General features: G+C 35.6%; 1 protein-coding gene across 1 annotated transcript; it reads right to left on the bottom strand.

Moving 5' to 3' along the window:
• Positions 1 to 371: 371 nt before the first annotated feature.
• LOC104899889 (ADP-ribosylation factor-like protein 2) lies at positions 372 to 4514 on the bottom strand. Its single transcript, XM_010687182.4, has 5 exons — positions 4206 to 4514; positions 4004 to 4114; positions 3017 to 3179; positions 1482 to 1562; positions 372 to 675 (listed from the first exon to the last, which is right to left on the bottom strand). Exons 1-5 carry the CDS (start codon positions 4268 to 4270, stop codon positions 538 to 540), a joined length of 558 nt encoding a protein of 185 aa, XP_010685484.1. The 5' UTR covers positions 4271 to 4514; the 3' UTR covers positions 372 to 537.
• Positions 4515 to 16654: the final 12140 nt, after the last annotated feature.

The raw sequence follows: 16654 nt of genomic DNA, 5'->3' as shown, positions 1-16654 counted from the left end.
TTTTTGAGATCCAACGAAATAGTTATAGTTACTCATATTTTTTGAGGGATAATTACTTGTTAGTAATTAACAACAACCTTTGTTGGCCAATTGGAGCAAAAGATGTCATTCTACTCACGTCTCCTGCATCCAAATCTTCTTTTCAGGGAAGTATCTTTTCCCCTATTGCCACATTTGTCACTAGATAGGAGTGTTTTGCGCATACATTTAGTATAGAAGTATAGAGAGATAGAGAATAAGCGCGAAGAATGAGGATTGAGAAAATGAGATAACAAGTGTTGATGCTCAAGTGCATTCGCTTTCATCCGATGTCTACCCTGATATGCTTGTTCACAAAATTGTTCTCTCTCAATCACATTCACACAATTCAATGATCGACTTGGGAAGTTGGAGTCCAATAAAACTAAAGTAGTCCTGTACACAACATAAATCATCATGCCGTACAACGAGATATGAGCAAAGAAACAAGAAAACCTGACTTTGCCAAACTATTAATTTGTGAGATTCTACGGTTGATCAACACATTAGAGACTTGCATCAGTCAAGCACATAAATTCGGGAGGCAATATCCTGAACCAACCAATCAAATCCCTCGAGCAGCCCCTCTCCAGTGTATGCACTACAACCCATAATTTTCCAGTGTCGTGTCTTATCCATGGCATCCAAGTTGAGCACCTAACAAAAATTATATGCACTCATGTCATATAGACAGGAAAAGAGATAATGCCATCATAATTCTTATTGTTCACTATTGTAATTCAACAAGCAGGAAATCCAGAGGCAATATGTGATTATTAGAGTAGAAGAGGGATCAACAGAACAGAGGGTGGTTGTCTTTTGTGTTTGTTTTCTCCATCGTGTGTGTGTTTGTTGCCTTGTTGGGGGGAGAAAAAGAGGAGGGGGGGAGGGGGTTAGTAACCACGATTCTCAGAAGAAGAAACAAATCCACCAACTGAAAAGTATGCAAGGACAAAAACAAAACTTATTGTTCATCTCTTGTCCTAGTCAATGGTCATAAAAGATAAATCCTTCATTACTTTTTCAATCCTTTACAGCCCATTTCATAGATGGTAACATATGGTGATAATGGTAACGAACTAATATAGTTTTACATAGAAAGTCTTATGTCAAAATTTTCCACCACCAAACTTGTGTTTTTCTTTATAAAATTTCATGACCACTTTAGAGAATAAAAACTAGTGAAGGAATTCACTTGTCTGTTTTACATTTGATTTATTTACAATTACCATTAGCATTATTTAGTACCGCCTACTTGCAAATCCATGTAATTAACAAGATCATTGAGAGAATTTTAATATATTTTAAAGGCCATGTAGGCTACAAATCTCCAAATCTATATAACCTAGCACGAGAGAGCACTGGCTCTGGGAAACTGCTTAAATCTAATAAGCAAAAGTAAATTTGAACAAACAAAAGAACACATTTCACAGTTTCAATCTTCTAGGCAAAAGGAACCTTACTTTGGCAACATCACCAGGAGAAAGAGCACCCTGTATATCCTGCTTGTTTGCAAATATCAACAAAGATGCTCCCGATAGCCTCTGCATGAGAACACACAGTTGCTCAGTAAATCCAGAAATCTCGGGGTTCTAATAGGCTACTTCGGACCAAAGATGACCAACTGAAATTTAACACCTCACAGAAGCGATCACAAAAAAAAAGCTACCATGCGTCCACATAATGTACTTTTGCATTCCATAGGAGCAAAAACATTTCGGGTGTGCACCTCTGTTAGCCATTATCCCATTATGATATTAAAAGAAGAAAAGAGTTAGCATGTCAAGGATGTGTATAGGAAATACTGCAAGTGGTCAGATATTCAAGGGATATCAACTACCCCGTCAAAGAAATGGATATCAACTACTATAAAAAGCCAAAGCTATCCAAGAATTGAAGTGTTGTAAATTTAATTGTTATCATGGATCCCTGCCTAATTATATTAATCATATTCATCATTTTCAACTTGAGTATCCTTGCCTGACAAAGATATGGTATGATGCATGGGCCCTTCAAATACACCAAATCAGCTGGGAACGAAAGTGAGTGACATCTTGAGTCCACAACTCCACACTATACCCAGTTGTCTCAAAATCGAAGAAACATGCCTCCTGACACCTCTTGAAGAGTATAGTTCATAAATTACAAGAGCGCAGTCCTACTAATTGGCAACCAAAGTAACTATACAAGTATACATAATGGACAATATCAGAGATTAGAGGAAGTGAGAATTTTTAAGATTTACACAATACACACAGCTTGGCGACATTTTTAGGCACGCATTTGATAATGATTTGTAGATAGGGTGTGATCATAATCCGAAATAATAGTAATTTATCTACTTGCAATCATCATTCCATGGTGACTGCAGCACATTGGAAAGGGATTTCTAACACATTCTGCATACAAGCACATTAGTGATTGATGATATGAGTGTGACACACATCAATAAAGCTACATTGTAGCCAAAGGTTTAATACATGAAAACCCAGTTGCATCTCTTTGGACAGGTCAGAAATAAAACTTCAGGAAATTACTTATTATCTTTATATTACCTATTTACCTCTTGATTACTTATATCCAGTTCATTTTTTCTTTTTCTCCAGCAACATATACATACACAAAATGCAATCAGTACATGCAAATGAGATAGGGATGAAAATATATTTGCCAAACTCTTAAAACAAAAATCTTATCTACCAGACGTAACCATCTCACTGCCCCCAATGCCTCTAACGAAGCTCATACCAACAAAGGCTTTTAAATAAAATTAAATTTCACCTATACAAATATAATTGCAAAGAGTTAGCCACACCCATACACAACAAGAGACAACTGAGTGATACTACTTTAAGGAAGACAAGGCAGAGATAGTTCACTGAGACACTTCTTATGTTATCCATTATGTTGAAAAATTGCCCATTAAAGGCTCTTTCAGCTTTGTCATAGATATATGCAAGCACCATATGAAGAATGACTCGAGGCAGATGAACAATACCTCTTCTTTCAGGAGATTATGCAGCTCATCCCTGCAATCATCCAATCGTCTAATATCTGAACTGTCAACTACCCAAATCAAACCATCTGTCTGCTCAAAGTAGTTTCTCCAGTACGCCCTTATGGTTTTTTGGCCTCCCACATCCCATATATTGAGAGCATACCTGCCAAATTTGTGTCAAAGAAGCTTTAATGGAGTGAGTACCCACTCTTCACGTATAACAGTAAGTTACAAACAACCTTCATCAGAGGGGAAAAAGACCTAATCTCCTCAAAACCCAAGCCACCAATACAAACAAAGGCACATACCAGCAGCAATGTAATCCCAAATCCCAACTATGCAACAAATATGGTTAAGAATTTACACTACAGGGTCTAAGAGTGCTGATATTTGTGGATTTTGATTACTCATTACTTTAATCTAAAGTGTTTAGGTCTCACAAAAGTCAGGCACCAGCTACATTGGTGTGGCTCTTCATTTTATCTCATGTTACTATCAGAACCTTGACACTCCTACACAGATATGGACCTTTTGACAATTCAATTAAAGCCAACACACAATTAAACACGTAACTCCCATGTTCGAGACAAGTACCTGAGTCCGAGTAACATAGGGCACTACTTGAGATAAAAACTAGAAATAAAGAATCAAGTAACAACCACATATAGGATAAATCAAAATTAATAACCAAAGTCCACAAACTAGTCATAGAGGCTAGGCAGATGGGCTCACTTGTATCTTAATATGTTTGTCAATGTATGCTCTTGTTGCCAAAAAAAAAAAAAAAAATAATAGGAAGAATACGAGTAAAAAAAAATACCCAAATACAAAAACAGCATCAATAAAACAAATTCCAAAAGTAAAGCACTAGAATCCAGTTTTTTTTTTTTTTTTTTTTGCGAGCTTCAGATTGTTCTAATAACAGAAGAAAAATTAGAGAAATAATAATAAGAATTGTTTATACAAAAAAAGAAAAAAGAAACATACTTTTGATAAGCAATGGTCTTAATATTGAAACCCAATGTAGGACTGATAACGCTAGTGTCTTCCCCATTGATTTTGAGAACAATGGTTGTTTTTCCAGAATTATCAAGCCCCCTGCAAATTTATTTCAATTAGTTTTCCTTACATTTGAAATTGCAGTTAAATAAACAAAATGAGAATGAGAGAGAAAGATCATTTCACATACACCATGAGAATTCGCATCTCTTTCTCTTTCCTCTTGATTTTGCGAATGATGCTGAGAAGCCCCATCTCTTTAACTTTTCAATGAGTATTGAATTGCTGCTGTTGATGGAATTATTCACAGTCTTGCGTTTTGTTCTACCTAATTGATCGATCTGAAAAATGGATTGTTAAGGTTTGAAGGAGAACTCGAAAATTTGGATTCTGTATTACAACAGCACTTCTCTTGAGAGTTCTCCCTTCAGTCTCATTGCTCAAAATTGCTACATACATACGTCCGTAGAAAGAGAACCATACTTACATTGAATATGAGAGAACCATACTTACATTGAATATGAGGCTAAATTATGTACATAGCCACATAGGGGGTGAAAGTTATTCCGATAAAATCCAAAATCCAATCCAATGTAATCTAATCTAAATTAGTAATTCGGATCGGATTTGAACTGTGTTCGGATTGGATTCGGATTGAAAGTTTTTAAAATTTTGGATTTTCGGATCGGATTGGATTGAGGGTAATTGGATCCAAAAATCCAATATAACCGAATAGTGATATGTCTTGTATTATGTATCTGGATTGGGCTTAAGTGCTTAACTGATTTTTTATTATAAAAAAACCTACTCCATAGTCCAATACACATAGAACATCAATCCTTCCCCTAAAGCACTAACTGCACTTAATTCCTCATTTCCTAAATCTACTAGGCTGCTGTTGTGCTTAATTTATTTATCGAAAAATTAAATTGTTAAAAAATAAGGATTTTCGGATCGTATCCAATCTTGAGTATGAAATTTCGGATTGGATTGGATCAAATCCAATCTAGAGTATGAAATTTCGGATTGGATTGGATCGGATTCAAACCCTAATTAGTTTGGATTAGGATTGAAAAATTGAAATCCAAATTTTATTCGGATCGGATTGGATTAGGCCCTAATCCAAACCGCACACCGAACTTTCACCCCTATATGTACATATCGACTAATAATAATGAACGTGTACCAACTAAATTATATATATACTAGCCTTCATATGCACGCGATGCGTGCGTTAATTTCAAAATTTGTTATTCTATTAGATACTCCATTCGTATTTTGTTTCTGATTAAACTTAAATGTGAAAAATTCAATAGTTAGATGAATTTAGATACTTCCTCCGTTTTTTTTTAGATGTTACACTTTCTATTTTAGGAATTTTTAAATTAGATGTTACATTTTTATTTTGGGTAATAACTTCTCTCTATCTCTCTCTATCACATGTTACATGGGACCCTTTTGTTTTTCATTCTCTCTATCCCTCTCCTCTCCAAAAATTATCTAGGAGTCCGTGATTTGAAAAGTGTAACATCTAATAAAAAATGGAGGAAGTATATTAATTCGCTAATGTAAAAAAATAAAAAGGTTGTGAGTGATTGTTAACATTAATTTTTGTGAATGAATGTTGAACAGAAAGAACAAAAATAATGAATTGGTTTAACTGAATTAAAGAGTATCAAAGGTAGTGAATGTTCAGACTTTTCATGTGCACGTTATGTATGCCATCTTTTTTTATAAGGTATAAATATTTTGTCCATTTAATTTTTGATTGAAGTATTTGATGCATATACCATTTTAAACTTGTTTTAAATGACAAGTTGGAATGAGAATTTTTAAATGATTTGCTTTTGTAATTTTTTTCATTCCATTAATTAAATCATTAAGGGTATTTTAGTCACTTCAAAAGAGGACACCACACCTCCTCCCTTGACTTATATAATAGAGATATACATTTAACTTGTTATTTATGTATATATGTTCATTTAGCTTGTTATCTATGTACATATGTAATATGTTCATTTGACTTGTTATCTATGTACATATGCACACCATGCTTTATGTATTTGCGTGTGCACCATCTAAGTTTAGAGAGTAAAAAGAGTTGGAAAAAAAATGTACCGCCGTAAAGTAACCAAATTGCACTAGAACATCTTGTAACATAAAATGCTTTTAAAAAAAATTGTCACTTTGATTATTTCAAAACCTAATTATTTACTTTTTTTTTAATAAGGTAAGATAAAAGAAGTAATAAAGAGGCCTTACGTACTAGGAAAACAACTAATTTATCGTTTATAGGAATGTGGTGTAAAGTAGAACTATTATAATCTTCAATTAAGTAAGGAGAGTTAACTAAGTGTCCAACATTGGAGATCAATCTGTTGACTTCTTAGCTTCTCTATAGATATGCTTGATATTCCATGAGATGAACGGTTGAAGAAGAGTTTGAAAGTCTTTGATGATGTATTTGATTTGCTAAGGAGGGTCGTAAACCTTTTTTACATCATTAATTACTAGAAGGTTGTCACCTTCGAGTTGTAGATGCTAAATACCTTCTTTGATTACAAGTGTATTACGATACCTTGTTGGGGAGTTGTGGCTTCTACTATGTAGACTTGGGTGCAGCAGAGATTGTAGGCACAGGCTTGACGACTGGTACTGTGGCGATCTTGAGACCTACTGTATTGGAGGCACAATGAACGGAGCCATCAAAGTTGAGTTTGTGAAAGAAATGTGACGGTGGATCTCACAACACAAGGGTGGGGTGCTTCGACAGTTGATGAAGAGGAGAAATGGAGGCAGAGAAATGTGAACATATGACCATTATGTGGAGGTTTTAAAAATCCACTTATTAAAGTAGAATCGAGCTTTGTGATTTAATTTGGCGCTATTGAATATGATGTCATTTCGTTCCTTCCAGATGCTCCATAGTTTTTTTTTTGTTATATTTTATAAATTTAAGCAAAATATTAATACATAAAATTTGGTACGAAAGATATAAAGGTTGATTTATTTGGTTTACATATAAGTGTATACACTTGATAAGTTGATAATATAGCTTTAGTTAAGTTTTTATAAATATACTACTCCCTCCGTCCCAAAATATAGTTCTCATTTCCATTTTGGATGTCCCAAAATGTAGTTCCATCTTCATATCTAGTTCCACATTTTTCTGTAATTTGTTTAGAAAAACCGTGTCCCATCATTTATTTGTTTCTTGAAATTTGTTTTTTCCTTTGTTTATTCAACCAAAATGTTATAATCAATGATCTTTCACCAATAATTCTTCATTGTCTTTCCGAAAATCATTTTTTCCCCATACAACTTTTATTTATATGGACAATTGTTTTTTTACTATCTCTCTTAAATTCTACTTGCATAAATTATCATTGAAAAAGGAAAATGAGAACTGTTTCGAGTAAAAACTTGTATTATGTGGGATCAATCGAGATTAGGGTTAATGGAGGCCGGATGCTCGAAGGTGGATAGGAGACCTGCACATGACGAGAGTTAGACTACCCCGGGGGTGGATTCAGGACCGCCCCTCCGACGATCAAGTCAGTTGATGTGTATTAATTGGGATGCGTAAAAGTAGATTATCTAGAATTCCTTACCCTCATAAATGGGGATCTGCCCAGTATTTATAGGTGTTGAAATATGTGAAGAATGTCTCTGTCATGACTCATGCTGGCACAAAGTTTAAGGCAGGTGGGTGACACTGGGGGACTGCCATGTTGGCGAAGAGCATTGGGGCATGTGATGGCCCACGGGGGGATATTGGGCCCAAACATCAGCCCCACGCGAAATATACGGGAGGGGCCACTGTCGATGCCGCGTGTGTAATACTCCGTATTTTTAGTAAGTTATTAATTATAATTTTAAAAAAAGGTTTTACTTATTAAAGAGGTTTATTATTAATTATAAAGGTTTTTAATAGGCTTTTATAATATATTATAGGTTTTTCAAATACATTCTAGCCCAAATTAAATATTGGGCATGCGTTTACAAATTATAATCCAATTAGTTAGTTTAGTTAAAGTTATTTCTTAAAAGGAAATCTAAAAAGGATTTACAAAAAGAAAAAAGAAAAGATTTAAAGAAATTTAAAAAAAAAACAAAAACAAAAAGGTTTTAAAATAAAAAAAAAAAGAAAAAGAAAAAAAAAATTCAGCCACAATCTCACGCGGCAGCGTGAAGTGGTAGTCTGTGGTTATTTTGTTTCCTTTTGCTTATCTTTTAGTTATTTTACCTTATATAATTACGTATTATGGGATAATTTATATCTTTTCCTAATCTTAGTTAGATAATCATAAATACTAGCTATATCCTAACTAGATTAGTTCCTATTCCTATTCCGATTCTACTTTTCCAACTCGTATAAATAGGGGTCTGTACCCATCATATTATTCACACCAAATTTGGGAAATACATCTCTTTTTTCAAGTTTAAACTCTCTCTCCTTCTTAGGGTCTGTTCTCTTCGGCATAAAACAACTGAACTGAACTTATTGGAGCTGAATTGAATTGAATTGAATTAAATTGAATTAAATTGAATTAAACTGAATTTAATAAATATATAAATAATATTTTAAATAATAATAAAATGAATATTAAATAATAATTATAATGATAAGTAATAATAATGAATAATAATAATAGTATTTTGGATATTTTTAAATGATATTTATAAATAAGTCATATTAACAATCATAAATTAAAAATAATAATAATAATAATTAATGATAATAATGATAATTAATAATAATAATAATTAATGATAATAATAATTAATGATAATAATGATAATCAATAATAATTATTTTATATTATTTGTATTAATATATTTATACTTGATGATACATAATAACAATAATATCTAAGAAGTAAATGAATATTACTATTTTAATAATATAAATATATTTAGTAATAAAAATAATGATTGGGTTGGACCGCGAAAATTACATCATAAACCGTCTTGACGCGATTTGATTGGTTTATGGGCTAAAAAAAGTGGATTTATTTGTGCTCTGACCTAAACCATGTTCCTCCTAATAATAATAGTAGTAATAATGAGTAAAGCTATAATAAACAAAATAATATATAGAAACAACAATAATGATAATAATAATACTTAATAGTAATGATATATATTTAAATAATAATAATGATAATAATAATAATAATAATAATAATAATAATAATAATAATAAGAGTAATTAGTAAAATAAATTATACCAACATAATAATAATATTTAACAAAATGGTTATAAAAGAATGGATCTGAACTGAACTGATTAGAGCTGAACTGAACTGAACTGATTGGAGCTGAACTGAACTGAACTGATTAGAGCTGAACTGAACTGAACTGATTGGAGCTGAACTGAACTGAACTGAAAATAAGCTGGGGAGAACAGGCCCTTAGCCTACCTTTCTCTTCCTCCCTAGTAATTATTAATTTTCAAGGTGCGTGTATTTGTAGATCTTTAGTAATTGTTTTGCAAGTATAGTATCATGTTTTTAGGAAAATATTTTGGATTGAAATACATGTTTTTATGAGTTTTATTATGAACTGCATCTGTTTTATATGAACATGTTTGAATGTTTACAAATTTTATTTATGAACTTTGAATTATGTCTTTCGTTTAATATAATTTATAAAGTTTGATCTTTGAATTTATATTCAAATCTTTTAGAAGGAGTTTGATCTTTTGATTCATGTTTAAATATTTAAAAAGGAGTGTTTTTGAACTATTATTATTTTTCAAAGGTTAATCCTTGAGCAAGTTATTTTATTTATGCCTTTATATGGCTAAGTTTTAAGAATTATTATTCTTTTTAAAGGAGGATTATTTTAGAAGGATTTTTATTAGATATACGATCTTTTATGATCACAATTATAAAGAGGCAACGACTTGTTATTTATTAATTAGCAAGAACGGTAGCCATTATATTATTTACCCATGTACTTTTTGTATAAGTCATGTGGACAAGGTAGTTCCCCTTGTAATAGACTCAGTAAGGAATACTAAACTTGGGGGGTGTGCACACTTTAGGCATGGTACCTAGGCAAGGAAAAAGGATTTTTTTATCAAGGTTATAAATTTTATGTTATACAAGTATTATCAAGTATCCAGAAAGGTTTATCGAAATTAAATATTTCAAATGATTAATTAAATAAAGTGTTTAAATTTCCACATATACATGTACTCAATATTTTTACTGACACGCATTTTGTTTTGTTTGTTTTATGACTTTGTCCCTGTGATTTACATGTTGATTGATGCATACTTCGTATAGGGGAGCTAATGAGGAGTAATACATAGCTTAGTTTAGTAGTTATTATTTTTGTAATTCCCTTTGTCATAGTAGAAACAATAAAGTTTATATTGATAAAGAGAAGTTATTTAAGTTATTTCCGCTGCAGTAGTTTCAAGTTTAGTTAGTAGTTAGTATTAAAGCCTTTAACATTATCACGTGGTTGTAATACTCTCAAGTTTCTCAAGTGGTTTTATATTAAAATAAGTTTTCCAAAAGAGTTTGGGGGTGTTACAACGTGTTTTGCGGAAGTCATTAGGACGTCCTCCATGGCTAAGTTTCTGTTTATTTCAAGGGGATGGAATAGGCCTCGCTCGAGGTTACCCAAGGGCCAATGAGCCCCAAGTAACTCGACGAAGTCAGAGGACCTCGTTCGAGGTTACCCAGGGGCCAATGATCCCCGGGTAACTCAAGAAAGTCAAGAGACCTCGCTCGAGGTTACCCAGGGGCCAATGAGCCCCAGGTAACTCGAAGAAGTCAAGGGACCTCGCTCGAGGTTACCCAGGGGCCAACGATCCCCATGTAACTCGAGGAAGTCGAGGGACCTCGCTCGAGGTTACCCAGGGGCCAATGAGTCCCAGGCCCCCAGATAACTTGAGGAAGTCAAGAGACCTCGCTCGAGGTTACCCAGGGGCCAATGAGCCCAGATAACTCGAGGAAGTCAAGAGACCTCGGTCGAGGTTACCCAGGGGCCAATGAGCCCCGGGTAACTCGAGGAAGTCAAGAGACCTCGCTCGAGGTTATCCAGGGGCCAATGATCCCCAGGTAACTCGAGGAAGTCAAGAGACCCCGCTCGAGGTTACTTAGGGGCCAATGAGCCCCAGGTAACTCGAGGAAATTGAGGGACCTCGCTCGAGGTTACCCAGGGGCTAATGAGCCCCGAGTAACTCGGGGAAACGACCTCACTCGAGCTTATCTAGGGTCCCTGGTTCACTCGAGGGCTATGACACCGTAGTTCTTGACGAGTGTCGATCTCAGCAGCGGCGGTAGTTGAGATATCCCCTACTCGATCTAGGTGCATCTGGCCGTGGATTGCCCAGGGAGTTAGAGCTCCGGCGAGAAGAGGTTCTCATGGTAGCGCAGCCGCCATCCAACACTGGGTTCAGCTAGATTACAGTCAAGCCCTGGGGGAGCTAGTGGAGATTAGTCCAGGAAGTTTGCGCTGTTGGGCCTTCTAGGAGGCCCAACTTTTGGCACGTTGGGGGGTGTTTAGGTCCGTCGGGATGTTAACCGTCCTTTTCCGGTAGTCTATATAAACAGAGGTGAGTACTTTATTTTGTCTCATTACATGCTCTGATCCTCTTGAGACTTTGCGTTCTTCTTTGTACGATCTCGAGAGCCTTGAAGATTGGCTGCTTCTCTTCGAGTCGAAGACGGATCTCGAGAGTTCTTCTTTAAACAAGGTACGATCTTTCTTCCCTTGCCTCTTTCTTTTCCTTTCTAATGGACCATTCTGGATGGAGTCCCCTATTGATGGATTTAGAGGGCACCTCATTTAGCTCGGGGACCCCACCTCCCTTGCTAGAACCTTTGTTCGACTGGATCTTGATTGGAGGGGTTGACGTGGTGTCCGCGGCTTTCGAGTGTCCGAATCCCACTCAGGTCCTCGACGCTTTACCGTAATCGAGTGACGGTGCGTCCGTAATCTCTGATAGGGAGGAAGAGCTAAACAACCCCCCCATTCTGTTACCATTGCTCGACTCCGGGCCGTTCGGAGCTATTTAGATGACCTTCTCGATAACCAGGTTGTTCGAGTGATGGAAGGGAGCAGCGAGGGCAACTCTCTTACCGCAAGCACGAGTGGCGGAGACGAGGAGGCGGTGGACCTTCCTAGGGGAATAGCCCATTTCCACCTTCAAGGGTTGTTTATGGACTTTATATCTGAAGATCTTTGGTTCCTCTAAAGCTCTTTCTTCATCAAGCACCCCTATGCCCTCTATATACCGGAGCCCACAGAGACTGTCTGCACCCCACCGACGGGTTGCATTGCGCTATATAAGGCGCACCTCGAGCTAGGGCTAAGATTTCCCTTGGACCCTTTTATAGTCGAGGTGTTGTCCTCCTACGGTCTGGCCCTATGTCAGCTCATGCCCAATAGCGTGGGCTCGATGGTGGGGTTTCTGGCTATTTGCAAGATGATGGACGTTTAACCTTGTTTAATTTTTTGGAGGAACATGATGAAGCTTGTCATTATGTCCGCTACCTCGAATGGAGAGGGTTGGTGGAGCTTCCAAGTTCGCTACCCCTACAAGGTCGTTGGGGCTATGCCCACGAACCAACAGTTCTTCCATACCGAATTCATGTACGTGTATCGAGCTGAACAATAGGACTTTCCTGTGGTCCCTCTACTCGAAGGCCCTAACTTATGGCTGAACAGATCTGTGCCTCGGATGACTGAGGATGAGGCCAGGGTAGCCATTTACTGTCAATGTGTTACCGTGGTCGAGGGGGGTGACCGGAAGCAAGTTCCTCAGTTTTGGAATCCCGCTGCGGAAGATCTGAGCAACGAGCATTTCTTGTCAGCGATGGGATTGAGCCCGACCTATCCCCAGGGTAGGGACTTTGTATGCTTAAGACACTCGATCACCATTCCTTGTTCTCTAAAATGATTCTAACTGTGCTTGTGTTGTTTTTGCAGTCATAGCCTGTCGAGATTGAACTGGCTTTGCTTTTTTTTGAGGGAAAAAAAAATTATATCATATAGATTGAACTTTGTATATATATATCCTTCTAGAGTTGAATTCTCCATTAAGTATTAGTACATTTTGATTTTCGAACATTACAGTAAAATTTATTATTAACTAATATGTTACGTCCCAATAAGTAGGAAGTTATGTGCTTTCCTAATGCCTCGTATGGATAAAGGCCAATTTATTATCAAATTTTGCTCCTAATTTTAAAATATTATTACACTTTATTTATGAAAAAATGATACATATCATAGAATATCGTATAGAACGTACCGATTAAAGTATACCCAATTGATTTTACATTATTCAATCATGAATTCAAAATAATTATTTTGAGTTCATATGTATTACAAATAATTTACCCAAATGATCTTCGTATGTCTCTCTTACTTTATCTACAGTTTTTGTCAATCTATATAATTATACGAAACACATAGAATTTATGTAAGAAAACTGACATATATGTGGTAAATTGTTCCTTCCTTGCTAACTATCAAAGGAATTTGAAAACCTTTCACGTTATTCAATCAATATAAGTTTTTTTTTTCCTAGTATGACGTTGAGATATTTATTTTGACAATACCATTTAGTTTTACACATAATGTTGCAAGAAGAGAAAAATTTATGGTTAATATGCCGAACCATTTATTAGATTCTCTAACACTATAGTTCAACCTATCTAATGACTAATGAAAAAATACTTGTTTAACCCATTGCTTCATTAAGAGCTGAGGACTGAGGTTCAGATAAAATGACAATTTACACTATTACATGCACTCGTTAATGCAACCATTACCGCTCTCGAATTTCGTAGTCTTGCTCAGCCCACTCTTTTGTGATATAGTATCAATTAATCCATATGATGTCCGTGTACACTTCATTGACTGAACATCGCACATGTTATCTAAAATAAAAGATATTCGTGACAATCAATTGTTGTTGAACTAACACTTATAGCTTTTGCTATCCTTGTTGTATTATAACTTTGTAAATCTAAATATTATATCTAAGGAAATTCTAGAGATCAAGTTTGGATTTATGAATGTTTTAACTTATATAGTATGATTAATAGGATTGCTTAAATGTCTCAATAATGTAATCATCGATTTTCTTACATTTGAAATAAACCTACCTTTTTGAACTTATTAATCATTATTAAACCTTAATCGAATTTATTTGAACAAAATTATCTGAATTGATTAGACCTTATTTTATGAGTACGCCGAACTTTATTTTTTTACTTATTTTTGCTGAACTGACTTATCTGAACTTGCCCAGACTTATTAATTTTTATTAGATTTTATGTGAACTTATATGAATTTGACTGAATTGATTACTTTTTTTTTTTGTTTATAATAAGGAATAAAAAATTTTAAAAAATGGTATCGTATCGTATTGTGTACCATTTTGGTTGCTTTTTTATTAAAGTTTGTCGAACAATTTATTAGATTCTCTAACACCCTAGTTCAACCTATCTAATGAAAAAATATTCACTTTACCCATTACTTCATTAAGTGGTTCAGATAAAATGACAATTTGCATTATTACTGGCACTCGTTAATGCAGACATTACCACTCCCGAATTCCGTAGTCTTGACCCATCTCTTTTGTGATATAGTATCAACTAACCCATTATGTTGGCGTACACATCATTGATTGAACGTTGCGCATGTTATCTAAAATAAAAGATATTCGTGACAACTAATCGTTGTTGAACTAACACTTATAGCTTTTGCAATCCTTTAGACATTTATTTGTTACATATTTCAATAATGTTAGTCTCTTTTTACTTGATACATTTCTTTATTAAGTAATCATGACTCACCAAAAATTACCAATACTACCTCTTATTTTTTTTTCATATATCTTCTTACCTATAACTCCCAAATATCTATTATTTTTCCAAATATCTATTTTTTTCTACTCTCATAAATACTTGTACCCGCTGTAACACCCCAGCTGACCCGAGCCCTTCTTCATTCGATATAACTCGGGTGTTGGGGGAAATAAATCCACGAGGGTTCGACTCGTCGGGTGGCGCTACCGCCGTAATTATCTCCTTGGAAATAAATGCAAGGATAAATTAAAAACAAACTAAACTCAAATTCATTAATCATTACAAATAAGTAAATCGTTCGTTAAACATTACTAATTAATTAAATATTTCAGAGTTCCAGCGGAAGCTAATCATATGCTAAGTGGATGACACTCTAAATGATCTCCCTTTTGTTCCACCGTTCGATCACCCACCTGCACAAATACATTGAAAAGAGACAAGAGCGACAGGCTCTCAAAAATCAGATAAACTGAGTAATTCCAACTCCATCTCGTAAAATACTTAAGTTGAAAATACTTTGTAAAATAGTAGATTAATAGCTTTGGAAGTCATAGCACTTATACACATATATATGTACTAATTAATCATATCATAAATTCAATTAATCCAGTTATTCAATGAGAGGAAAGAGAACGCTAGTAAGCCGAGGTCAATCCCCTGTAACCGCTTACTTCAACCTGTAACCACCTACTTGTAGGCCGGGGCGAACCCCTGTAACCACCTACGGATATCATAATGGCCATAATAACAGAGTCCCTAGTGTGCACACCCCTTCTACTGGGATCACAACAAGATAAAAGGAAGACAGTAACAGAATAATCAACATAGTAACCAGAGAACCTGTAGGGGTCGCTGAACCACTCATACAGGGCAACCTGTTCATCATTTCCCTCCGATATTTCACTTTACGTGATTGACATCTTTTAATCAAGTCATCTCATGAATCACGTACACATTTACGTCCTTGGTGGGCGCCCCCTTATAATCTGTTTTTTTTTTTTAAAAAAAAGGGAGACGTCCACCAAGGACGCCCCACCACCGGTGGAGGCGTCCTTGGCGGGCGCTTCACCATGTGGTAGAGCGCCTGCTAAGGACGCCTCCACCGGTGGTGGGGCGTCCTTGGTGGGCGCCCCCTTATTTTCTGATTTTTTTTTTAAAACGAAAAAAACAGAGAAGATGTTTGAGAACTCATGGAGCAGGTCTGTCTCTATGGTGTTTCTTCTTGAGTTTCTTCTGGTAATTCTTAAATTCTCTGAAATTTTGAGTTCAGTTTTGCTTCATGCCTGGTTCTTGTCGTGTATGGAAGGAAAAGGTACACTTTGCACAACTATTTAAACCCGTGTTGGAGAAATTTGTGATTGGCGGAGAAATATTGGACTTCTGAAATTCACAGTTAAATCATCATAAAGACTGTGGTGGTGGTGTGTCGGGGTACGGTGGTTGTGGTGGCGCCGTGGAAAATAAGAGGGTGGTGGTGGTGGTGCCATGGAGAAGTAGGTGGTGGTGTAGCGGGGAGTGAACCTTTGAAATTGGAGGAGGATTTAGGGAAGTATATAAATACAGTATAAAATACTGTATTTAGGGCGTTAGTAGGAAATTGTAGGGCATCATTTAGCAAATGAGTTTCCAAATCTAGGTTGCCTGTAGCTCGAAATGTTTGCCCAAAATTCCGGACCGAGCTAAACCCGATAGCTTCCCTATAAATTGTGCCCCAAAATCTGCCCCTTTCTGAACCGAATCGGGCCAGGTCGGGCTCAATTTGATCACCCAAATCTAACGAATAGAATTGACCAAAATCATA

Source organism: Beta vulgaris, chromosome 7 (assembly GCF_026745355.1).
Source record: "Beta vulgaris subsp. vulgaris cultivar EL10 chromosome 7, EL10.2, whole genome shotgun sequence".
In the NCBI taxonomy this organism is placed as follows: Eukaryota; Viridiplantae; Streptophyta; class Magnoliopsida; order Caryophyllales; family Amaranthaceae; genus Beta; species Beta vulgaris.
Note: the sequence above shows the minus strand (reverse complement) of the source record. Positions and strands in the feature narration are given on the sequence as shown.